Source organism: Malaya genurostris, chromosome 1, assembly GCF_030247185.1.
Source record: "Malaya genurostris strain Urasoe2022 chromosome 1, Malgen_1.1, whole genome shotgun sequence".
Classification (NCBI taxonomy): domain Eukaryota; kingdom Metazoa; phylum Arthropoda; class Insecta; order Diptera; family Culicidae; genus Malaya; species Malaya genurostris.
This window is the reverse complement of record NC_080570.1, coordinates 24,429,969-24,456,138: the sequence shown is the minus strand read 5'-3', so window position 1 is coordinate 24,456,138 and position 26,170 is coordinate 24,429,969. Positions and strand designations below refer to the sequence as shown.

The window sequence follows — 26,170 nt, the reverse complement described above, 5'->3', positions numbered from 1 at the left end:
GGGAGCTTTGTTCAGACGCAAACTAGCATAACCTACACTGATAAAAATCGACACGTTGGACGAAAGTGTTTTACACTTTATTTTGCCGCATTTGAAATTACTTCATTTTGTAAATCACTTCAAATTTTATTCAAATGAAATCACATTGAAACATTGACAGCAGATTGATTTTAATTGTATGACACTTAACATTCAATTAGCTTGACACTTACAATGTTATTGTCAGACAAGTTATATAAACTAATTTTAGCTTACACTTAATTCTCATGTAACATAGAGTACTTTTTTATATTAAAACCATGAAAACTAATTAAAAAAATGTTATCATGTGAATACAAAGGTTAAAATAATTTGCTAAATATAGTTTATTGCATCGAAGTTACAGATTTAATTTTAGATTCTATTTGTTGTTAAACGATGATTATCACCATCATTGTGAAACACAAATCCCCTAAATGTATTGAACGATTCTGTTTGGCCTTCCAACTGAAAACACAAACATTAGCATTATTTGAATCATGCAAATTAGAATGAAAAATTTTCTCGTATTTTTGTTCAAAAGACTGATTTAGCAAGTGACAGTTTTTTTTGTGTATTTTTAAAATTATTCTTCGATTGCTGGGGTATGATCTTGAGTTGTACTAAACGCAAGAAAATAATTCTTTCTCCATGCCACCAGAAATCTGATTAGCAATTTGAGATATCCATAAATAACTTTAGACTCTGGAACTAAATTCTAGATTATGGAACTAGATTTCTGGAGCTGCTTTCTTGATGAAATTGTGGAACCAGAATTTTGAAATTTAGTTCCTTTCCAGAATTTTGAAATTTAGTTCCTTTCCAGAATTCATGCTGGAATTGAATTCGGTATTTGGGTTCTGGAACTAGATTTTGGATCTGAATTCAATGGCTTAATTCAGGTTCGGAATTCAAGTTCAGTATTCAGTTCAAGAATTAAATTGGATTCAGAGTTCCTTTCCAGAAATCTAAATCTAATTCTTGAACTGAGTTTTTGATCTGAATCTCGAACCTGCAATTAACATGGCAAACCGAACTCCTAGTCAATCCCAGACTCCGAATTAGGTCTTCAATTCAGTTCATACTTTAGTATAAATGCACTATTACAATTCTGGAAGCGAAGCAGTAAAAGTTGCCAAATTCACAAAATCAACCACAACTAACGATTATTGATATTCGGAAGTGTGAAAGAAGCTTGTCAGTTATGTTCGTATTCACGTCCTAAACAGAGTTGAGATGAGAAAATAAACAAATACAATCACTTGCTGAATCGATTTTCATTCAAATTCATCGGCAATTTAATGAAATATTTGATGAAAAATTTTGTTCAATTAGTTCAATTATTTAGGTTCTTGCTACTTATTTATTATTTGTTTGACACTTAATATTACCGCAATTGTGGGAGGAAATAAAAATTATTGATGTACATCACTATGGTGACACTTCAAACTAACATGTTTTGACAATAACTTATGTCATAAAGTTACACACTTTAGTCTTATGTTCGAATCATTCGGTATCAATATGTTCACACATAAGATTGAAATATAATGACACTCGCACTTGTCGTATGACGACATACTTCAGATTTATGCATTCAATTTTTAAAGCACAAATGAAGTGTAATTGATTTCTTATTGCACCTAGGAACATAAAACGTATTTACAGCAACCAATGACATCATATTATCAAGATATCCAGCTCTCATATTTCCCGAACAAATCATTGGCAACATCCTTTTTTGCGAGCATGTCGCCCTTAGGTGAGTTCGTATCGAATCTCGTACATAGAAGTAAGGGAGAGAAATGTCAAATTCGTGGGCGCCAAAATAGCAGCACTGCGCATTCATACAATTGACATGATATGTTGAATGTGCTGCCGTGCGATGGCGTTGCTGTACTGGAGATTGATTTCGCTCCAAGCTGACAGGGTCTGCAGCAACACAAGTTGAAAAAAGTGTTGATTTTCAGCAGTGTACAAATCGACACACGGAACCGCTGATCAGTACATTCTACCCAAATTGGGAGTTCCGTTTAATAACCTAATTTTAGGTAAAGTGATTCTAGGTAGTTTCCGTATGGCACGTGCAAAAAATACCTAAAGATGAGTTATATCTACTCAATGGTTAGTTATATTTACTCTACAGTTGAGTCGTATTGACTCAATTTCAGGTTGATACGGTTTACTTAATTTTAGCTTATTGAATGAAACTCTCGCTGGTGGGTGGTTTTGCTCTTTGTATTTTGGCAACAATGGAAGGAGCGAAAAGAAAAAAGAAAAGATTCAAAAGAACTCGAAATTAAATAGAAAGTCAAATAATAGGTAGTTTTTATTTTCCGTGCACACCGACGTTCAATAGCAGCCCACACACTTAAATTTTATTGCTGAATCTCGGCGTAGAGAGAATTTTTTTAATTTTTGTATGAAATAAACAATCCATACACAACTTGACAGAAATGAGCCTGTTTCACATGTGTTCCACTAAATTCAGGACGGCGCTAGTGTACCTAAACAACACGGGTGCAATGAATTACGAAACAAAAAGTTTACAAAAGAAACCAGTACTTCGTTACGTTATTTACGGTTACTGTGTATGGTTCCAGCAATATATTCAAAAGGAGCGTAATTTTCATATTGTGACTCACAAACATAAATCTACAAACATGCGTATTTTGTAATTTTTCTATCTTTTAATTCACTCTTCCGAACGTGTTCTCTTTGTTCTGAAAAGATAACTATTAGTAGTAATTGATACAGTTAGAAATAAGGTGTTTTTTGAAATGTGGTTTGTGACTAAAAAGTACCTAACGTATTTAGTCGTATCAATGAACCCGCAATGAATTAGTAGCCATTTGTAGGAGTATTTGTTGTCATTGGATGATCTTCTAACGGCTCGGATAAAGATAAGTTAACCATAGATTTAATCTTGGTTTGCAAATTAGTAGTACTGTTCTTCAAGATTCAGTAGAATAAATTACTTCACGTTCATTGTTCATTGAAATGTGATGAACTACTTTTGAACCTTCTATTGATGAAAAGAGAAAAATTATACTTATACTAAACCATAGTAACTTATCATCGTAATAATTTTATTATTGTCAAGAAATGCTAGCAAAATTTATTTTACTTATTTAAAAATAAAAATTTAAACCGCTGATTGTCAAAAAATAGATACGTTAATTCTAAATGTTATTCCATTCCGTCATTGTGGAACCAGAGAACCAAAACTTTTACTTATATTCTCGATGTATGGGAGCTGTCAAGTTGTCTACGGGTTGGAAATAAATCTCACAAGGCTAAAGTTGGGGAAATGCTTCAAAATTCTAAAATTTTGACTAAAAATTCGTATTCTCTTAAAATCTCAATCTTAGTAATACAGAGAACTATAAAGGGCGAAACTGTCATTCCATTTGTTTACGTAAGTTTCGCCCTTCGTGTTCCATGTCAACAAACAGGGCGATATTTCAATTGCTAGTAAGAAAGTGCGAAACTATTTATTTTATTTATTTTATATGGTTTCCGTCCCTTTTACTACTAGAAATAGTAAATGAGACGATAAAATTTCCCGCAGAAAACGAGTCAATTTCACGAGAAACGCACAAGGGCGAAACTCCATGATTCACACAGGAAACTTTAAAGTAAACAAACTCTTTTAATGTTGATGTATTCAGTGGATAAAGAAGGAAAGTGATAAAATTTGCATGACTTTTAAAGATAAACCAACAGTTCATCAACTGATCAAAAATTGATCTGAGAATATACGATAATTTCTAAATAGGATTTTAAACCACAGTCGAAACGTTCATCGACGTTATTCTCCATTTGCTGTCAATGTTAGATTCGCCATTCTTTGAAAACAACTGGTTTGACATTTGAAACCATTTTAAGTGATTTTTTTTCAAATGAATCGAACGTTAATTTTTATTCGAGTGCATTATGCAAAAAAATATACTTGATATATGTTTCGCCCAATAGAGTGCAGGAACTTAACATTAAACAGCAACAACTTAACAACTCATTAAAGCTAATAAGAATAAAAAATTGAATCGTGTTGTCAGGTACGCTGAATGAAGGTTTTCCAATTTTCCAATTCGTGTATGATGAATAAAAAGTTGATACTATTTCCGTTATGATACTTGTAACCAATCTACTAGTAGAGGGTAGCGAAATTAAGCTCAGTTAAAAGTCTGTATTCCTGCGTGTCGGAAGATGATCAGGGGACTTCGGAAGAGCAGATTATTTGTTTTTTCTCATGCACCTGTATTCATATTGCATTAGTTGCGACGCTCTTTTCTTTTTTTAGTCTAACAGAATCTATATTGTTTAATTTGCAGCAATTACCGCATGATGATAGCTTGAAATAGCGTGCTTTGATTGCAATCGCTGAACGGGAGATCGAGAAAACTAGTAGGCCGTACGCACACCGTCGATAAGGCAAAACAATGACAACCACTCCGGTTTTTCCGTTGGATGCCGGGCAAAAACGTAAGTATTCCTCGGAGTATAACAAGATTTATTCGTTTAGATTTTCATTCCACTATATCGTACTTAACACCTCAATACGATGGGGTCACTTTTTCTGCTAAGTCTACGGAACGACAGCTTTCAATTTAATATGTACTAAAAATGTACGTTTTTATTAGTGTTCATGTGTTTGAGTCCATTAAAAAGCTATGCTGGTTAAATGTGAGGGGCATAGCGTCATAAATCAAATGTTAAGCTGCCTAAAAATGATTGTCATTCTTCAGGGTGTCGTACGTCACTATGACGTCCTACTGGGGATCGCGATGGTGACTGGGTAGGTGGTAATATTTTTCTGTTGTAACTGGGTAGGTGGCGATTTGTTCTATGTAAATTTACATATGAATTGATCGTACATATGAATTGATCGTACACATTTTTATCAGTGTATGACGTCCAGCCGGAGATATCAATCAGTGCAAGAAAGGGATTTTCTTTAATTGAGGAAGTACACGCAGAGAAAATTTTTTTTTTAAATAACCAGATTTGGGTTTCATCTAATCTGGACAACCTAAATTCTGAACTAAATTTCAGCTTTAGAATTTTGTTCTGTTTTAGAATTCAGCTACAGAATTCAGAGCCTGCATGCGGGAACTGACTTCTGGTACTGGATTTCGGAGCTAAATTCAGTTCTAGAATTAAATTGCTACAGAATTTTGAGCCTTGAACTCAGGTCCTTTCGAATTCTATAAATCGTTTTTTTTTTAGAACTGTTAATATATTCCCAAAAAACTATACGAAATTTTCGTAATACCTTATGATCAAAAAAGAACCGGAAATTTCATTTTAAAATTCCCGCGCTTGTCCAATCGGTAAACTTTTATTCTCTCAACGTTGGCAACACTTGTATACACATTCTGTCAAATTTTGACGCATATCGTACGATTAGTTTTTGTTTGGCGTCTATACAAAGAAGTTGAAAAATGTTCGTGTGGCGATTTTTATAATGGATGAAAATTTAGAACAACGTACGTGCATCAAATTTTGTGTTGCAAATGAATTCAAGTGTTCCGAAACGTTGAAAATGTTAGACAAGACCTTTGGTAAATCGTGTCTAGGAAAAACACAGGCATACGAGTGGTATAAACGCTTCAAAGGTGGTCGTACAAGCTTGGATCATGATGAGATATCTGGCCGCCCAACAACATCTGTTACTGAAGAAAACATTGAATCGGCGAAGCAAATCGTGTTGCAAAATCGTTCTGTATCGATTAGAGAGATTTCTGTGTTGTTGCGTATCTCTTATGGATCAGCCGAACACATTTTAACTGATGTTTTGGGTTTGAAACGCGTCGCTTCTCGGCTGGTGCCAAAAAAGCTGAATTTCAGGTAATGCGCTGTGTGAGCCGGCGCATTACCTGAAATTCAGCTTTTTTGGCGTTGGTTGTGTCGCAGTTTTTGGCCAAAAACTCAACCAATATCATCAACCAAGCACCGTACTCTCCAGATATGGCCCCGCGTGACTTTATCCTCTTCCCCAGACTCAAATTGCCATTGCGGGAAACGCGTTTTTAAATCATAGAGACCATAAAAGAGAATTCGCTGCGTGAACAAAGGCCGGCCTATAAAATTTGTATGGAAAATTGGATCAAGCTTCGGCATGCATGTATTGCCGCAGGAGGAGAGTACTTTGAAGGCGATAATAAAGAAATTTATTAAAAATCGAAATTTTACGTTTTTTAACAAAATTCCGGTTCATTTTTGATCATAAGGTATGTAAATCTATCATTCCGATTGGTTCTGGTCCAGAGCTCAGTTCCCGTATCAAGAATTCAGTTTAGTATCGAAACAATTGCGGGACGTTCGAAGAGCCAGTTTCCCTTCATAGAAGATTGATTGCTTCATCCTGCTGCTGATCGTTTGTATTGGAGCAACATACAACGAAAAGTCAGCTCTTCTAATGGCTTCGAATGACAAAAAAACACACCAGTTTAGTGCAAATCTAGAATAATTTGATTAGCTTTGTGTGCCAAACGAGTGCGAATAAAGCCATCATTTGAATGCTTTGCGTTCGAGAAGTCGAACAGTGTTTAATATCGTAGAGAATTCCACAATTTAGTCCTACTGAATGCCAGATATTAATTCCGTACAGAGTTCTGACAGTTTCTTTCACTGAAATATGCAAATCTGATTCGTATCGTATTCACGTCCTCCAGTTATGTCTGTTATATTACTCTTTCGTCTTTTTGTAAAGAAAATTTGTAATGTAATGTTATGCAATTTTCCAAAATAATATTAATTATCAATACATACACTTGAATTGTTGAAAACTCTCTAGTAAATGAAAGAAGCAGATAAAGTTTTACTTATAAAACGCACAAAATTCTTATCCACCGGAGAAAAATGCTCTAGTTTATTTGCTCGGTTTATAAGAAGTAGAACTAATACGGTTCATTTAAACAGTAAACTTAGCCAGTAACACAAATAAGATCATATATAAATTGAACCAAAGTCAATTAAAGGTGTCAAAAACAACCGTTTTCTGTCATAATTAATAACTTGTTGATGGATTGATATAATTTAACACCCAATCGATTCCGAAACATTTAACTTAGGCTGTGAACCATTCCGCGGTTAATTTTATCTATTGGTTAAAATCTGACACTCGAGCGGTTAATTTTATGTTGTCAAAAATAACCCTGCTCGAGAGCATGGTTATTTTTGACAGATCGATGATTATTTTCCGACACTGAAAAAAGTCTTGCAATGAAAATTCTAATAATAATTCTGCAGTTGAAATTATTTCCAGTGGAAAATGAACCCAAATAACTTTCCGTCCGTTAAGTTTTGAAATAGGCCGTTCACGTATGGTTCAAAAGAACTAGTTCTGACATTATCCACCCGTTAGTTTGGCTATTTAAAGTCAGAACGAATGATTCTAACTTCCTAAAATTAGCTTTAGAATCCTAAATAGTGTTTCACAATTACAGTGAAGTCTTTTTTTATGCGAATTCACGTACCGCATAAAAAAAAACCGCATAAAAAAAACCGCATAACTCTGAAAATTCGCATAAAAAAAAACCGCATAACTCTGAAAATTCGCATAAAAAAAACCGCATAACTCTGAAACTTCGCATAAAAAAAGACCGCAGAAGGGCAAACCGCATAACTCTGAAAATTCGCATAAAAAAAAACCGCGTAACTCTGAAACTTCGCATAAAAAAAACCGCATAACTCTGAAAATTCGCGTAAAAAAAAACCGCATAAAAAAAGACCGCATAAAAAAAGACCTCAGTGTATTTGCCTATTTTTCCAAATTTAGATCTGCTGATGAGGGTCATTATGATCGGTCGTATTTCTTACACACACCCTGTATTTTTTTCTCTTGAAATGAAAGTATAACAAGTCTGAATCAACACAAATATTGCCGATAACATCAGCTAAACTTTGGTGGAAATGTAATAAATAGTTAGTTTATTTCAACAATAAAATCAGTCTGAACAAATATTCAAAAAAAGAACATTGTTGATGTTGAAGGAGAAATTAGTTCTAAACAACTATATTCTAGCTAGAAATCATCATAAATCAAATTTACAATTCTACTAACAGTTTGGTTTTTTTAACATGCTACATTTCTCTGCGTGTATTAGGTGAAAAAAAAGTATTTCGGAGACACTGAGATAAAAAGCCGATCTGTTTTCCAATGCTTTTCAATTAATCAATATTTAGAGGTATTTAAAGAAAATAAATTTTTAGTCCGGGATAACTCTGGAAAGACGAATATTTTTCTGTAAAATTAAAAATGACAACAACAATTTTTTAATCCGTGGCAGATAGTCAGAATGGCCACATGAAACATGTTAAGTTTTTTTGCATTCGAATATTTATTAAACCTGGTTCGGAGAAACGCTGAATCATTCATATTCTGATTGATTACTCAATCGGAACATTAAACAATATCTTGTTTGTTTTGTTAAATTTGCGAAAAACAAATATCCCTCATCGTACATCTGACCCTGTTTGCCACTTTCAGCTGAACTGTTGATTGCGGTAATTAAAGGGATCCACCGGTAAGGCGCAAGGCTTAGCAAGGGGAATTGTGGCAGCAGGAAATCGAATTAATTTTATGGCAGTTGACCCTTTTGTCAATCTTATTAGTGGTGTGTTTTCTATCTTCCCGGTGATGTTCTTAGTTGCACTCACGGCTTTGTTTTCGTTGCCCTGCGGGTACGAAATACTGGAAAACGATTAAAAGAAGGATTTTCTGTTGTAAGGAAGGCCCAGGAAATCGAAAAGAATTATACCCGCACGTGTGAACTGTTGACTCCGTTGGGCCCCGGGCGGTGTCTCTTCAAGGATGATCACTAGTTGTACTGTATTTAGCGATAGCGGCCAGAAGCAATAAAAGGGATGGGTATCACGTGCATTCATTACGGTATCTGGGTATGTACGACTTGCGACTGCTTGCCCCCGGGGAGGGTCACATTTAATTATCAGTGCTGATTGTTAAATCGTGCCGGAGATGATTGTGCTCGCACACCCTGTTTCTTAACATTTTGATGGCAATGGGATCCCACGCGCGGTTCCACGTCGCAATGTCACGAATAACGAAAAGTTATGTACAGTTGGGAGTCGTAGCGACGTCATGTTCTTGATGCCTCATTTTTCGTAATACCCGAACAGTATATCCAAAAAGACAACATATAAAATTTGATCAATAATGTCTATTGTCTGACAGTTGTTTTGAAAGTGTAAATAATCGACAAATTTTGCCAATTTGTCATCCGCATTGACGAAACTACCCATGCAGCATCAATCATAGTAACCCTTGAGGTAGCAGACAAGATTTGACAGCTCCATCAGTCGAACTCTAACCGTGATGAAAAAAAAAACAGTGTAGCAGCTCCGTTCCGAAGTGTGCGCCTTTAAAGAACCCTCCCAGCTGCGTCCCATCGAGAATTTTTTGGCAAGCCTGAAGCGTAAGATCTACTGCAAAAAATATATCGCGAAAACTGAGAAGGAATTTATAAAAATTTCTGGTAGAAATAGCCAATCGTGGGGGGGGGGGCAGCCGCGTACAAGCGGGTAGTGAAGCCGTTGCCAGTAAATCTAACTCTTTGCGTTCAGCTTACAGAAAAGTAGCATTTGACACTTCTGTTAAAAAAAATTCCGCCTAGAATTTCCTAGATTAATTACCAAAGCAAACGCTCGGAAGCTTTTCAATTAATGTATTCCACTAGCTTACCTGAAAATTCCATTCCGGGAATCGTAAAATATCAGTTAGAGTGAGAGCACTATTGCATGGTTCGGCGGAATAGCATTCGTCAAAAAGAGCCTTCCGGTGAAATGTACACAGATAAAAATATTTTGTGAATTTACATATATTTTTATGCATATATTTGGAGCAGGCAATTAAACATAAAGCTACATTACAATTCTGTAGGTTTCAATGAAATTTAATCGCAAAACTAATCGTTAACTGAAAGATACAGTTATATTCATTGAAAATTCAATGCAATCCAATTTAGTTTTGCATCGATGAAGGTTTTCAATCAAAATTTCGATTCAACCCGTATCTATTCCATGCTACTATTGATTTACATGTCGTGTTATTTCTTTCTGTGTACCTTTCAGGGGAACGGTACACGTTTGAAGTGAACCTATCGGCGAAATGAACCTTCGATTAAATGCCCATTTCGAGGAATCGGTTTTTGAAGAAACGGCTTTCGGTGAAATGACCTTGACCCATTTCCATCAATTACACACCTACTGTTTTTTTTTCTCTGAATCTCGGCCAAATACTGGGAGTACGGTAAATTAGCTGTTTGTCGCTATTTCGGTAAATTGATATTGCTGATTTACTGTTTTCGGTAAAACGACCTATTACTGGTAGACACGGTCAGGGATGCCAGGTCATTTTTTCAAAAATCTGTCAAGCCAAAAACCTGTCTGTGAAAATCTGTGCTCGTTTTACGTACCATAATAGCAGATCAAAAACAATTTGGTGAGCAAAAAAAGGTCTCACTACCAACATGCTCTGTACCTTTTCCTCAACCGCTCTGTACTTTTTGGTGCTAAACTTTGCTCGATTTCAAAATTCTGTGAAAATCTGTGATTTGTTCCAGAATCTGTGAAAATCTGTGATCATTTCCAGAAAACTGTGAAAATCTGTGTCATTTTTAAAATCTGTGCAGAAAATTGAAAATCTGTGAACCTGGCATCCCTGGACACGGTAATTTAATAAACCGAATGTCAGTACACTGAGTTTTTTTACGTGGGGGAGGTGCAGAACTCCGCACAACTCCGGAAATCCGCGTAACTTAGGAAATCCTTAATTAATTCTAAGCACTTCAAATTTACCCTGGAATACATGCAGATACAGGTGAAAATGACATAACAAAGCATTTCATCCATACTCGCATGACACAAGGTCAAACCAAACCTATTAGAGCTTCAAATCGATTTATAGCGCTTTGTGTCTTGTTATCAGGTAGCAACCTTCTTCTGACATGTTACACGTGGTACTGAAAAGATAGGCTATAACTTCGCTTATATTTATAGATTCGCGTGCCTCCCTACATTTTCGCTTTTGCATCGATTGACCAATCAGAGCGTTGCTTTTCAGCTGATAGATCGCTTACTTCTTCAAAACCATCGTCTCCGTAAGGGAAGTCCAGTAAGCCAGCATATCGTCTTCGATTTTAGCTGACACTCTGTCTGGAGTATTACTTGTATTCGGTTTTTGAAAAAGAAGTTTATGTTTCGCAAGCGCAAACAACATTTAACATAAAACATAAAACATTTAACATAAAACAACCGCATTAAAAAGACCTCTGTGTGTAACATTTTGAACTGCCAAGAAATCGGGAATGATAAACCTAGTATTTTTTACCGAAATTTCAGTAAATTATCACTTCATGGTTCGTTTTCGGCATCTTTTTTTTCGCCAAGATCAAAATGAAGTTTCAAGTGTGTACCAAAGCTGGAAGTTAAACATGGAAACGAAGTAGTGGAGAAAATTACCAAAGAAGGAAATGTGGCTTTTTAGCCATTATAAAACATTATCGTCGATACATTAATCATTTTGAAACATTTTATTTCAAGGCTTGCTAAGCTTAGCAGTTGTCAGTCAGACGCACTTGACAAATTGTACAGTTTGATTGATGAAACATAGGATAAGTAGAGACACTTATTTAATTGACAAACTCCTCCCGCGCAATAAATCTTAATACTACCATCGGCCGAGTGGCACGTTTGTAACTGTTCGTTCGTTTCCGCAAAACGTGCCGTATTCCGGAACAGATCATGTCCACGCCTACCTGTCAGCGCGGTTACACCATGTATGACTTACTGACGATGGCACACGCCGTAGATCCTGCTTTCTGTGGCGTGTATGCTTTCAGATCGGCGATCATCTGGCGTCAAGAAATGGAAAAAGCGCAATAAAAACACGCATCAACGACCGCCGCGGCCGGTTTGTTGTTGTGTGCTGTCCACTTGTGACAGTCGACAGCAAATGCAAGGCCACAGCTATCAAAAACACTTAGCAAGCGGTGACTCGCTTGATTTGGTCGGTGCGTTGCGTGAAACACGCCGGATTTGGGTAGAGTGGTTCCAGTTCTAGTGCGAGAGCAAACAAAAAAAAAATAAACCCCTTACGTGCACTGTCTCACGTCAGTGTAGGTAATAATGAGCGCAAACAACATTTAACAATCCCCGACCCAACAGCCGCAGCAACGTGAGAAACCAGCATAGGAAGCGACTTCAACTGGCGGGCGGGTCAATGGGCGACGAACTTTTTTTTTCACTCTGAATGATAAAAAACAGGGCGTCGAGCGAAAGCTATACGCAATCCGCGTGCAGTCAGCTGTTCGTGTGTAATCCAAAGGCAGGAAGCTAATGGTTCGATAGATTCTAATTACAATACAGGCGTATTCAGCCGGCCCGGGTTTTTCTGAGTGAGCAGCACCCGAGATGAGAAATGATGGGTCAAATACAGATTATCTTTAAACTCATTAAACTCATCAGTCTCGAAGTGGGTAGTACTTTTCCTACTATTTCCTGATTCTTTTGTCTAATGCGATTGCACTCAGTTATAGTGACTGCAGTTTTATTATCGTTGATTTTAGTACGCGGTGGATTTATTTGCAGTCCAATCATTCCGTGCTTCATTATGACTGACTGACTGCTCGAGGGGAAAACTTATGAAAAGGGAAAGAGTGAAAGTGACAGCGATAGGCAATAACAATCGGACGTCACCGCGGCGAAGGTCGTGAGGACCACTGCGCACGCAAACCCTATTGCTATTGTGTGCGCGCGCGGCTCCGATTCTCCGTACCGTACTTTACCTGGACTGCTGCCAGCTGTCACCTTTATTGACCACCGGTAAACAAACAGCATGGGGACTTTTTACCCGTGCCCGACAGGAATCCCGAGGTTGCGTAAACAGCGCTGTCTTGTTTTTATTACTATTATTATTATGAACAAACAAATCGATTCGCCGACAAGATTGGAATGGAACCGAAGAAAGCATTCTGAACGATGACGAATACTCGATGACCCGACAATAAAACAGAACTCGGAAATCGGTTTTTGTTTGGTTGTCAAGTGGGATGTTTAGTCAGCGTTCATACGTTTATGCTAATGGGCAAGCACGTGAACATTTTTCTCGGTTTTGATTGGTTTTGAAGTTTGCACGTGAGACAAATTGAGTAAACAGACGAATTACGGCATTGCCAATCGATCTAAACTGTCAAATTTCGTTTTGGTTCACAACAAGATTCTAATGCGTGTGAATGAATCGAGAGTGCGAAAAGCGTCGTGAAAAATATCTAATATTGACGGCTTACAAATTGAATATCATTCCGTCTACAAACAAAGTCGGCTTTGATCTTTGGCGACAGTAAAAGTCTCACCTAGGTAACCAACGGATCCCGTATGTTCCTCCAACTCTGTTGTTTTCCGTCGGTTTGGTTCCAGCTGTCATGTAATTTCACTCGTGGCATCTGATGAGCATTGACGTAATAATTGAAGGTGTTAATTAGTTATCGATTCGAGTGTAAACTTCGAACTGGCGAAAACATTTTCTTTTAGTTTCGAAGTAGGTATAACGCATTGAAGTGTTTTTTTTAAGTTCATGATAGACGCAGAACTATGTTTCACGGTCTATTTTGAAGTATTCACGATGATCTCAAACTGGATCCGAGTTCCGGTTTCAGAGTTACGTGTATATAAGCGTACCTAGTAGTGAAAAGCCCAATCGAGTCATAACACGAAACGGATTTGCATCAATTTATTCTGAACACTTCTGCTTTCTGAGTTTGCTGTTGACGATTCATCATTCCATGTACAACTTCTAGTAATTCCAGAAATCGTTAGTCAGCGACAGCCCCACACGGAACGGAAAGAAATGTTGTTACTTGAAATGCTTCTTCGAATCTTACAGGCTTTGTTGGGAAAAGTCATTAAAATTGTATCCGATAAAAATGGAAAAAAATATTCCCCGGGTTCCTGGTTCGATTACCCTAAACCCGATCTTCTCTGAACACATATTTTAAACCCGAACTCGAGCCGTACCCCAAAACCATCTACCGTACCCGACTCAAACCCGATGGATGTTTTTTTCTAAACCCGAGCCTAACCGGTCGAGCTAATGAAAATATCTGTTCGTATTCATCTGTTGGAGAGAAAAATCCTTTCTAATAAACGTTTTTGCGTCGATATGTCACAATGGATGAGACATGGATTCATCACTTCACTCCGGAAGCACAAAAAGATCGTCATCTGAGTGGACAGCAACCTGGTGAATCAAAGGGGTCCAAAGCGCCCGAAAGCACAACAATAGGCTGAAAAGGTTATAGGCTCGGTATTTTGGGATGTGCGTGGTGTAATATTTATCGACTATTTTGAGAAAGGAAATACCATTAACAGTGGATATTATATAGCGTTATTGAAGCATTTGAAGGCTAAAATTCGCAAAGAAACGACCGCATATGTCAAAGAAAAAAAATTGTTTCATCAAGACAACGCCCCGTGTCACAAGTCAATCAAAACGATGGCAAAACCCAGCGACTACTGGCTGTTCGCAGACCTGGAAAAAATCCTCACCGGTAGAAAATTTCGCACGAATGAAGATATTATCGCTGAAGCTGAGACTTGTTTTGAGGCAAAATATATGTCGTTCTACAAAAGCTCACAAACTAAGATTCAAATAATTTGGATCCGATATCCGGTCTTGGAGTTTCATTGTAATATGTGAAAATTAGAGAAACAGTGGACACTCATAAGTAATAAGTGGAAAACCAGCAATTTCGTTGGTATTTTTTCACGAACGATGGTCAAATCCCATAAAACTGTCTGATGAATTCTTACGGTTTGCAGAGCTTGTTAACTTGTGGGCATAAAAACTTGGTTCGGCACTACTGGTCCCCCCTTTTCCTGTCCCAGAAGCACCGAAGGTGGTGAAGAAAACACTCTAAAAATAGAACTCACTTGAATTTCTCTGCGATGCTTGAACCGATTTTCACAAACCTTAGTTAAAATTAAAGCTCACATTGTCTCAAAAGCTACCGTGAAATTTTATCCGGATCCGACTTCCGGTTCCGCAGTTACAGGGTGATGAGTGTCAAAGTTTTCAAATCACCATATAGTATGACAATATGCACAACACCGGTACGTGCAACGTGGAAGAAGAGAACACAAAACGAGCGATGCGGGCTTTGTTTTATTTTGTACACGCTAGAAAGAAAATTAAACGGTTACGGCTGTCTACTAATAGTGTGTGATATTAGTTAAAGGGCGGCTTTCAAACATGCTTGATATTTAAAGAAGGTGAAATTCTCCATTCATTCCAGCCTGCGCAGACCCGTTCAGTTCAGGCCAGAATCTAGGTTCAGAATGCGAATCTATGGTTCAGTTCGGAAATTCAGAATTCCAGACCAGATTTCATTTCATTTCCAGAAGACAAATCTAAAATTCAGTTCCTCGTCCAGAATCCAAGGCCAGAATCAAGTGCCAGAGTTCTGCGACTGATATTTCAGAACTTGATTCCAAACCGGGATTTCGGATCCGAATTCCGAATCTGATATCAGGATCTGGTTTCTAGACCTGGGCTTTGGATCTGATTTTTCAAAAACTGAATTTTTGGAACTGAAATTGAGGCTCAGATCAAAATTCCAGTCCATAATTCAAATTTAGAATGCAGTTCCAAAATTCAGAACCAGAATTCTCAACCTATCTCAAGCTATGGAGCTCCCAGAAACAGAACTCAGATCCAAAATTTAGTTGTATTTTCATAATTCAGTTCTAATGAGTCCATGTTTAGAGTTCTAGACCAGATTAAAAGTCTTTGGTTCTAAAATTTTTACAATTCCAGAAGTGTAACTGAATTCAGGAACTAGATTCTGAGGATTTTTGAACTAAACTCCGAATCTAGATTCCAGAACAGAATTTCTAAGTTAAATTCTGAATTCAAATTTAAAATATGAATCCTGGACCGGAACCCTGTAACTAAAATTCAGCTGCGAATCCAGGTCTAGAGTTCAGTGCTAGGATTCAGGGTCAAAATTCAGTGCCGGACCAGAATCCTGGTCTCGAATTCAGTGAACAATTTAACAATTCAGAATTTAGTTCTAGAACTCAGTTTCGACATCCCGCTTCCATTCACTGCATTGCAAAAACTGCAGACAACTGTGATAAAATAATTAAATTTTTTTCACCAATTGTGATTGGATCCTGAATTCATCCCGACCTGCACATGTGGTGTATAACGGTAGCGTATACCAGCTAAGGAGTGTATCGAGAATAAGCTTTCCACATACATTTGTGTCGTACGCATGTATTTGTGATGGTTTTTTTATGCTCAGATCACAGTATGCTGTGCGTTTGGCTGTCAGCTTTCGTTTGTTTACTTGTTTGTGCGGTTGAAATTCTGCGTTTTCAAAATGTCGCGTATTGAAAAGGAAGTGAAAATTAAGGTTCTCGACACATGGCTAAGTAAGAAGGGTTTTACTTTGCGAAAAATGGCGAAGCGGTTTGGAATGCATCATGCCAGTGTTAAAATCATTATTAATAAGTTTGGGGAACACTATTCTTTGGGTGAGCTACCAGAAAGAGGCAGAAAATCCGGTTCTTCCAACCCGAAACTGGACCAGAAAGTGGTATCTCTAATCATGAAGAACAAATCAATGTAAATACGAGCAGGAACGAGTGTCGGAATGATCCAGCGCATCAAGAGGCGAAATCAAGAGAAGAAATTCGGTCGGATGGTACTGTTACGGCAAGCAATATGTTCCTGTAATTTGAAGTCAATCATTTTTTACACTACTGGAACTAAAAATGCAGAAATCTATCGATCTGAGTGTCTCCAGAAGAGATTGCTGCCTTTATATAAGAAGCATAGTACAGCTCTACTGTTTTGGCCGGATTTAGCGTCGGCTCACTATGTCAAAACCACGCTCAATTGGCTTGCGGAAAAGGGTATAAATTTCGTTGAGAAAAGCCCTCAGCTTCGACCCATCGAACGTTACTGGGAAATCGTGAAGAGGGCCTTCAAGATCTTCAATTTTTAGTTTGAATAAAATATCGTTTTTTATGATAATTTGAAAGAAAAACTTGTGGATAGCTTATTTTCGATACACTCCTTATTGAACTGTTCGAATACATACAATTGGAACGATCAATTCTATTATGCATCTGCCCTATAAACTTTTGAGTTGCTGAAGATGCTCTTATCGACAACAAACGGATAGTACACGGTTTAGATGAGGGTAAGATCGCAGTGAGGGCGTCGTAAGCAACCGGTTTTAAGATGGATGAGTCTATTGTATCATTCATCTCCATACCGGATTAGGAGATTCAACGCTAATCAGTTGAAATCGAGTAGAATGCAAAACAAAAATACCCATCCTTTAAATTGACTCACTTGATTCAATCTGCTTGAAAAGCGAAACACGAAAGGGGTCGGTCATGGATTGCTCTGTTTTGAACTTTCGAACCAGTGGAGCAATCATCGGAAAGCGTTTCACTGTCACTTTTGGCTCGATAAGGGGCAAATCCAAGCAATCCACGACACACGGTGTTATGACAGGTAAATTAAGTTTGGAATTATTCTGAATCCACCCGAACGCGTGAACTTTGAAGAAATGTCAGACTGTAAACTTGAACTGCCTCCGGCAGCAACAGCTCAATTACTTTACGGCTATCCATCTCATTAGATTACAGGTCGACCCTCCGCGAGTAGAATCTGGATCACCTACAAACGACGACCGGTAGTCAGTAGTGAAACTGTACCGAGCGATCGCTCTCGCTCGTACGTACGTATGCTCCTCCGCATTCTAGAGGCACAGGAAAACTTTTAGCGAAGGATAACAACCCCCCGGACCCCCTCTCGGATTGGAGCGGTTCAACCAATAAAAGGATGGAAAACACGCCAACCGTCGCCTGTCAGGGGTGAATCACCAATTAAACACATAATTAACTAGCTTACGGATCGTCACAGCTCAACTCAACAATTTCCAATCCACTTGCAGAAATTGATTGCACTTCACCGGAAGAAAAAAAAAACATCAAAGTACACTCATGAATTCGAGTGGTGAATTTTTTGTACGGCATTTGCTTCTAGATCTAATCGGTGGTTGACCTTCGAACTGCGTAGTCGCGGCTGCCGCCAGATTGCAGTACTTACGCGCATACTTTCGCATACCGGAGATTGTTGTGTATTCTGCAACCTGCAACGGTTCACATCAGTTAGTCGCGACACGTTCGGACACCGTTGTCTATCGCATTAGTCGTATAGCTGTCAATGCAGAATGCTGCGCTTGTGAAGGGAAACCTGCGCATCGTAACTCATCCGCGGTTCTGGTGGCGGCTGATCAGACATCTGAGGTTCAATGTCGCGTGTGCGGTTTTTTTAGCACCCGCCGCCGAGGGGTTGTTCCGAGTTCCGAGATATGTCATCTCGAAAAAAAAACGCTTCCGTCATTAGCGGATGCTGCTACGGTAAACCACGCGTGACCGCTCGAAAGAAACAGTTACGTACCGACTACCATCCGCAAAGATTGAATTGCCGACTGTTCGTTTTTTTCATTATTTTTGCTCGTTTGTTTACGTTTTGGTGCGAGACAACAAATTAGTCTAACCGTACATTAATTTCAGCTACGAATGGGTCTCGGTGCTGCTGTCGACATTTGTCACCGGTCAGAAGATGTTAAATTGCTATGAATAGTGTCCTTGAGATTTGCCAAGTTGAACGATCGGCGTTTATTTTTTTGACAGGGGATTCTCATAAATTATTCCGTGTTTTCGTTTCTCATTTAATACCAATCTTGCACGAGATCGATCCGGTTGGTGTTCCTGAACTGTAGCAGATGAAACCTTGCAAATTCGTAAAGGTCAGCGACAAGCATGTAAGCGTCCTGTGACCCAGATATAAATTTCAAACAAGCGTAAGCAACGAGTTGAAGCTGTCAAATTTGACAGCTTGATGACCTTTTGCTGTCACCTGTAGGTGGCCCTGCCCTATACACTTTCGCCCTCTCTCTCTCTTTCGCCAATACGATTGATCTAGACAAATGTGTCCTGCAGCCGTCGGTCAGTTTGTTTACAAACTGGTTAACCATTCGGGATTCGCTCGCGAGAGTGAGTTCCCTGCATGATGCAATGCGTAGTCCGGCTTCCTTTCTGGGATCGCGGGGGGTGATAATCGGTACCGCCCAACCGTGTGAATACTCGGAAGAAACAGCTTATAATTAACTCGTTTCCACTAACAGGACTAATTTATGTTTACGCATGTCGTACAATGGAGGGAATCCCATCCATGCCGCGCGTCAACTTTTGTGAAGGTTACGGGTGCGTGCACCTTCTCCGTACGTGGACGGACGCTGCAGGGCTTGGAAATGGTTGGGTCAAAGTTCCAACTATCGATACAAGTTTTACGAACGAACAAAACCGCTCATTGTTGTCGTAGGTTTAATGATCGCAAATGTGACATTGACTGCACGCGATCTTCGGATCTTCTGGTGTGATGAGTACAAACAAAACATAAATAAACAAAACAAACGATTTTGGTTCACGCGATCGCGATCGCGACCGCGGTGACTAATAACTGTTCAACGGCTCCGGTACCGGTTTACTGATGTACGTTTTGTTTGTTTTCTTTTTTTCCCTCTCTTTCAAGGAATCATCAAGTTCGGTTTTCTGGGGCTGATCTTCATCGCGATGGGTTGCACCGTTGTCGTGCTCAACCCAACGGATTTGATAGTGACAAATGTAAGTTTTGTGCAACTGGGGATTTCCCACCGAACGAGATGTCGAGATTAGTATTTCCTAATTTCAGATGCTATCGATGTACGAAGGTTCCTATCTGCACCGACTGTGGAAAAAGCCACCGTTGGATGTGTTCATCAGTATCTATGTGTTCAACGTGACCAATGCCGATGCCTTTCTGCGTGGTGAGGAAAAGCTCCGGTTGGTGGAGGTCGGTCCTTACGTGTACCAAGAATATCTGGAAAATCACAACTCAACTTTCAACGCGAATGGAACCCTAAGTTTTACACCCGTCCGGCGGCAAAAGTTTATCCTGGAGCGTTCGGTTAGTGATCCTCGGAGTGATTTGATCATAATGCCAAACATCGCACTGCTGGGAGTATCCAGTGCAGCATATCAAATGTCGACGTGGGCTGCGCTGGCCGTAGCAGCCGCACTCAAACCGATCGGTATGCGTCCATTTCTGAACATCAGCGTTCACGATCTACTCTGGGGGTACGACGATCCGTTGGTCAAACTTGCCTCGACGCTTCTGCCGGATATTATAAACTTCAAACGAATCGGAATTCTCGATCGAGTAAGTGTTTTCACAGACAGCATTGCATCATCACGGTATCATTCGTCCAACGTCGCCCGAAATCGGTGTTTCTCTTCGAAACTCTCGGTATATTCTCATCCAAGCTCTCTTTCTTTCTCTCTTTCTCTCGACCTCACAAAACTAACCCATAACCCATTAGTTTAACCGTGTTTCCCCCTGTCCCATTCGGAATAGATGTTCGACGATGGTTACGATACGGTCACCATAAATCTCCCCGAATCGGTGCAGAACCTGCGTAAGGCTAAGGTCGTCGCCGATGTCGACAGTGACGAAATGGATCTCGTGGAGGACGACTACTTTGCCGGAGATGTGTTGCAAATTGTAGCCGAGGAAGAGAAGGAAGAGGTAGATGAGATCATTCGGAACTATTCGATCGATTTGTGGAACGGATCGCCTGGTCTAGCCCACTGGGGCTACGTCGGAAAGGATCACTGGGATGCGAGTCGAAGGTATGCCTAATATTTGTTTTTTTTTTGTAGACTACTTCATCTATTTCTTCTTCCAGAAACACTCCATGCAATACCTTGCAGGGTTCATACGACGGGACGGTGTTCCCGCGCAACATTTCCAAGACTGAAGTATTCAGGGTATACCGGAAGGCTTTCTGCCGAACGCTTCCAATCGCTTTCGAGCGGGAAGGCGAACACGACGGTATCCAGGCCTACTGGTTTGCGATTCAGGCGAATGCCTTCGAGAGTTCGATGGATGATCCATACAGTTCATGCTACTGCCGGAACGGTAAATGTCTGCCCAAAGGTCTGGGAGACTTGGGTCCCTGTTGGTACAGTGAGTATTATTGTTTTGCGATCTTCTTTTGAAGCGTACGATTGTAATCCGCTAAAAACAATTCCCGTAGACATACCCGTGGCCGTATCTTTGCCACACTTCTACAATGGAGATCCAGTTCTGGTGGAAGGAGTCGATGGACTGAAACCGGAAAAGGAGAAGCATGAAGCGATTATTATTATGCAACCGGTAAGTTGCAGCAACATATCGAATGAAAAGGGCCCTACTAATGTATTCTTTTGGTTGCAGCAACTGGGAATTCCTATGCAAGCGAAGATTCGACTTCAGATCAGTTTACTTGTCAATGTCAGTTTCAACACAGAACTGCGGCCGTTCCATAACCGAGTGATTCCACTGATTTGGGCTGAAGTGGTAAGCGAGCATTTTTAATAAATTGTCAATTTGTTTCGTTAAATTCTGCTTTTCTACCGATATTGTATTGACTAAAGTAAAGATTCTATTTTCGAGATTTCACATTTCGGTTCGTCGAATGTGAAGCGATGAAAATCGAGGTGAATATTCTGGTTCTATAGAATTTTTCCACACTGCCTTATTGAAAAATCAACCGGGATTTTTCCTTACACGCGAAATAAAAACTAACTAGTTTTTGATTTCTTTTTACTTAATTTAGAGTTCGTTTGAATCTTTTCTTTCATTCGCTTCCTACATTGTTGTCAAAACCAGCGAGAGTTTCGTTCAATAGGCTAAAATCAAGTAAACCGTATCAACCTAAAATTGAGTCAATACGACTCAACTGTAGAGTAAATATAACTTACCATTGACTAGATTTAACTCATCTTAAAGTATTTTTTACTCGTGGCTCACGGAAACTACCTAGAACCACTTTACCTAAAATTAAGCTATTAAATGGAACCCCAAAATTGGGTGGAAAATAATTAAAATTAGGTTGTTTTGCGGTTCCGTGTACATCCACTCTGCAGAGTCATTAGTTTCGTATACAGACTCTCATAGTAACAGACCGGCGAATACATCTTGGGGAGCCAAACGAACCGTCAAATGGGAGTTTGACGGTTCGTTTGGCTCCCTAAGAGGTATTCGCCGGTCTGTTACTATGAGAGTCTGTAGTTTCGTACCGGGAAAAATTTCTCTGCCATGTTATTTTTTCAAAAATCTGTCTCTGACTCGAAAATTTATCTGGATTTGTCTGTGCCTAACTTTGTACAAGGAACTTATGACCGGACTCTATTTTCAGTGAGCACAAAAAACAGGTCTCACCACCTATCGTCTAGAGGCCAAAAGCATAAAGATCTGGAGAGATCTAGCAAAACCTGATGAAATCTGTAAATAGATCTGATAGGTTCGAGTGTCTGTCGAAGCGAGAAAAATCTGGCATTTTCCAGATAAATCTGGATCATAAGTCTACTTGAAATTTTCGCATTCCGCCGTGTTGTTCTATTTTCCTATCGATTCTTGTAAGTATGAAAAAATTCTTGAATAATTCACAAAAAATCAATCAAATATAAAACTTTCAATCCATGTGTCGCCTAGTGGTTATTAACGGTTCTGTTCCTGCCGGGTTCTTGCCATACAAGACTGGTAGAACCGTTTTGAATCGCTCTACATTTTTAGCGCCTTTGGTTTTATTTTTTTCCATTAGAAGTATAAATGAAAGGTAATAACATGCCTTTGGCACTCTCTCAATAAACCAGTATTTGACCTGCAAAATTCTGACAGCTGCCAGAATCTTGCCAGGTTTCTGCCGGCTGCCAGAATTTCTCACAAGCGGGACATTGAGACTTGCTACACGCGTACTTGTAGCTACTCAGTTTCATAAAACGGTGTTTTACCCAAAATTGGGTAGAAGTAGAACCCTATAAAATTAATTGATACGAAGTCTGATGAAAGTGTCTTTTACTTCAAGTGACATTCGGCACACATCGGCTAACTTTTTCGGGCCGATTTCGTACACAATCGTTCTGATAATCGAACCGATTTGGCTCGAATTAGTTTTTAGAAAATGTTCTGGAAACTGCACTTTTTGCAAGATATGTTCAGTGTCCGAAAATAACTTATGAACTGTCAGAAACAAACCTATAGGGTTATAATTGACAGCGAAGAAAATCACTACCAGTCTGATTTTTAACAAAAAGTTAAAATTATCACAACTTTACAGCAACTTTGGTTGAATTGGTATTATTATTTCTGGGCTGAATCGTTATTGTACGAATCATAATGTTTCTCGCTTGTGGATATTACTTTTTCCTTTTTTTTTGTTTGTCATGGATTGTCATTACTGGATTATTTATCATTTGATAAATACTTACCCGGTAGTTTGTTTCGCCTACCAAAAGAAGCTGTCTTAGGGAAATCCCAACCGACCAACGAATAGCAAATGTTTGTCTTACTTAATGTAGGACACGGTCATGTTTGATAAACAACTTGAGCAACTGTTTTTATGACGTCTTTGCCAATGACTCAGATGCAATATCGGTGCTAGTTGTTTTCGATTATTGACTTTAATTATTATGTAAGTAAACGATTTTAAAGTTTTACTTAAAGTATTGGCCTTCCAACCCCAGCTCGACATGTAGGTAGCGCTGCAGTTCAAACGATGATGTTTCCGAATGAAGCTGTCAAAATCCATCTGATACATGATTATTCTTCGGTGAATTTTTATATATTTGTAGTTGGAATTCGAATGATCGAAGAATATACTTTTGGAAATTAGAATAGGGGGAAAAGCATTGATTATTTTCAGTTAGAATTTCAATATTTTTCTTTTTAATATTCCGATTGAGAATAAATCTTTTTTTGTTGCTTTTGGAATGGCAACTAGTCTTTAAACTATCCGGTAAACGAAGTTCAAGTTTTTCAGGGGAATATTTCATTCATTATAATTGTTGTTGTTTGCTTCGCAATGACTGTTGCTTTTTGAAAATAACATTAAAGATTGGAATAATCCTCAAAACTCTGAGACACGATGTACTTCACTCAACAGCGAGAGTTTCGTTCAATAAGCTTACTTACTAGTGAGTAAATATAACTCACTTTTCAGTATATTTTTGCAAGAGCCTCATGAAAACTATTTACAGTTACTTTACATCAAATTGGAATACTGAACGGAACCCAAAATTTAGGTGAAATGTTCTAAAAAATAGATAGCTTCACAATCTACAAAAATTCACATAAAAAATTGCGACAAAATTACGATCGACTTACTTTAGATGAAACTTGAGACACTACAGACTCCCACAGTAACAGACTGGTGAACTTTTCCTTCTTAGGGAGTCATGATATAACATTTGACTTGATTGATTTGACGGCTCGTTTGATTTCCTAAGAAGTATTCGCCGGTCTATTACTATAAGAGTCTGTATGGGACACGTCTGTATGAAAAATTTGTTTTTTAAGGACTATTCACACATTTCAGTTCCGTGACGGTTCAGTGAAAGTGCCTTCAGTGCGCCGTCAGTTTTCTTTTTTATCGGAACCCTTCCGTTCCGTTTCCGTGCTGTTTCCGTTCCGGCACAGCCAATGCAATGACATACCGACTTCAGTGAAAATAAAAAAATATCGGTGACGACCAATTTGAGTTTGCCGGACGGACGCGACACTGACGGCGAGCTGCACTGAAACGGCACGGTGCCGGATAGGTGTAAATGCGTGCATAGAAAACGAATGAAATAAGGACTATTTACACATATCTGGTCCGGTTCAGTGCCGGCACGACACCGTGCACGGATACTGATATTATTTCATTCGTTTTCTATGCGCGCATTCACACCTATCCGGCACAGTGCCGTTTCAGTGCAGCTCGCCGTCAGTGTCGCGTCCGTCCGGCAAACTCAAATTCGTCGTCACCGATATTTTTCATTTTCACTGAAGTCGGTATGTCATTGCATTGGCTGTGCCGGAACGGAAACAACACGGAAACGGAACGGAAGGGTACCGATAAAAAAGAACACTGACGGCGCACTGAAGGCACTTTCACTGAACCGTCACGGAACTGAAATGTGTGAATAGTCCTATAATATCAGTATCCGTGCACGGTGTCGTGCCGGCACTGAACCGGACCGGATATGTGTGAATAGTCCTTTACCTTGATGGAAAGAGCCATTCGACTCAAGGCTGAGACCCATAAAAATAGAAAATCGACTTAAAACTCGTATACTGTAAATTATTCAAACAAGAAGTATTTACAGGGAATCGGAACGGCACTCTTAAAAAATACACATTTAGAAAAAGTTGAATATTTTTCAAGATTGAAATAAATCAAATAAAATCAGGAAAAACCGAATATCTATAATTAACATCCAACGTTATTGAAATTAGTACTTTTTTTTAAATGAAGTAGTTATTTTTTTTAACAATTTTTCTATAATGCAAGCACTTCAGTGCAATAACTAGAAGCGGAAAGTTTTGTGGCTCTCGCTTGGAAAACGTGGAACTAATATCCAGGTCAGGTTTCACGAACAAACATTCTTTTTCATGAATTTGAGTTTGGTTTACGCTGAATACGAGGGGAACCTTCAGAACTCGAGTGAAATCAGTTTTAAATAAATATTTAATTTTGGGCCTGAATCATTAGTGTAAGAATCGTAAAGCTTTTCGCTTGTGAATTTTAGAATTGCGGAGAATTACTTTTTCCTAGTCTGGTTTAATGCGGGACAGATTGGGCTGTTCGTCATGGATTGTCATCGTTCATTAATGAATTATTATTTATTTACTAAGTAGTACTTGTCCATTATTTTGATCCGCTTACCGAAAGCTGTTTTAGGGAAATCCCAACCTACGGCACCGGCAATGAATAGCAAATGTTTGTCCTACATTAAAAAGATCCTAATGTTTGATAAACAACTTGAGAAATTGTTTTTATGACGTCTTTTCCAATGACTCAACTCAATGGTGCAATAGAGGCGCTAGTTATTTTTGAATATTGACATTGAATATTACGAAAGTAAACGATTTTGAAGTTCAACTTAGGGCATTCGGCTAAGTTCTGATGGTGCGTCAACTTCTGTCACCGGAACGTCAGTGTGCGTCAAAACATAATAAAATAAACATAGGTTCCCTAGAGTGACT

General features: G+C 38.8%; 1 protein-coding gene across 1 annotated transcript in view; it reads left to right on the top strand.

Annotated features, from left to right (window-relative positions):
• LOC131435074 (scavenger receptor class B member 1-like) overlaps positions 1-26,170 on the top strand; it is a 32,850-nt gene that overhangs the window by 3,227 nt on the left and 3,453 nt on the right. The window contains exons 2-8 of the mRNA XM_058602575.1: positions 4,353-4,503; positions 19,655-19,746; positions 19,814-20,320; positions 20,516-20,790; positions 20,847-21,127; positions 21,198-21,316; positions 21,377-21,499. Coding sequence (XP_058458558.1) covers positions 4,461-4,503; positions 19,655-19,746; positions 19,814-20,320; positions 20,516-20,790; positions 20,847-21,127; positions 21,198-21,316; positions 21,377-21,499 — 1,440 coding nt within the window. The 5' untranslated portion in view covers positions 4,353-4,460. The remainder of the gene's footprint in view (positions 1-4,352; positions 4,504-19,654; positions 19,747-19,813; positions 20,321-20,515; positions 20,791-20,846; positions 21,128-21,197; positions 21,317-21,376; positions 21,500-26,170) is intronic.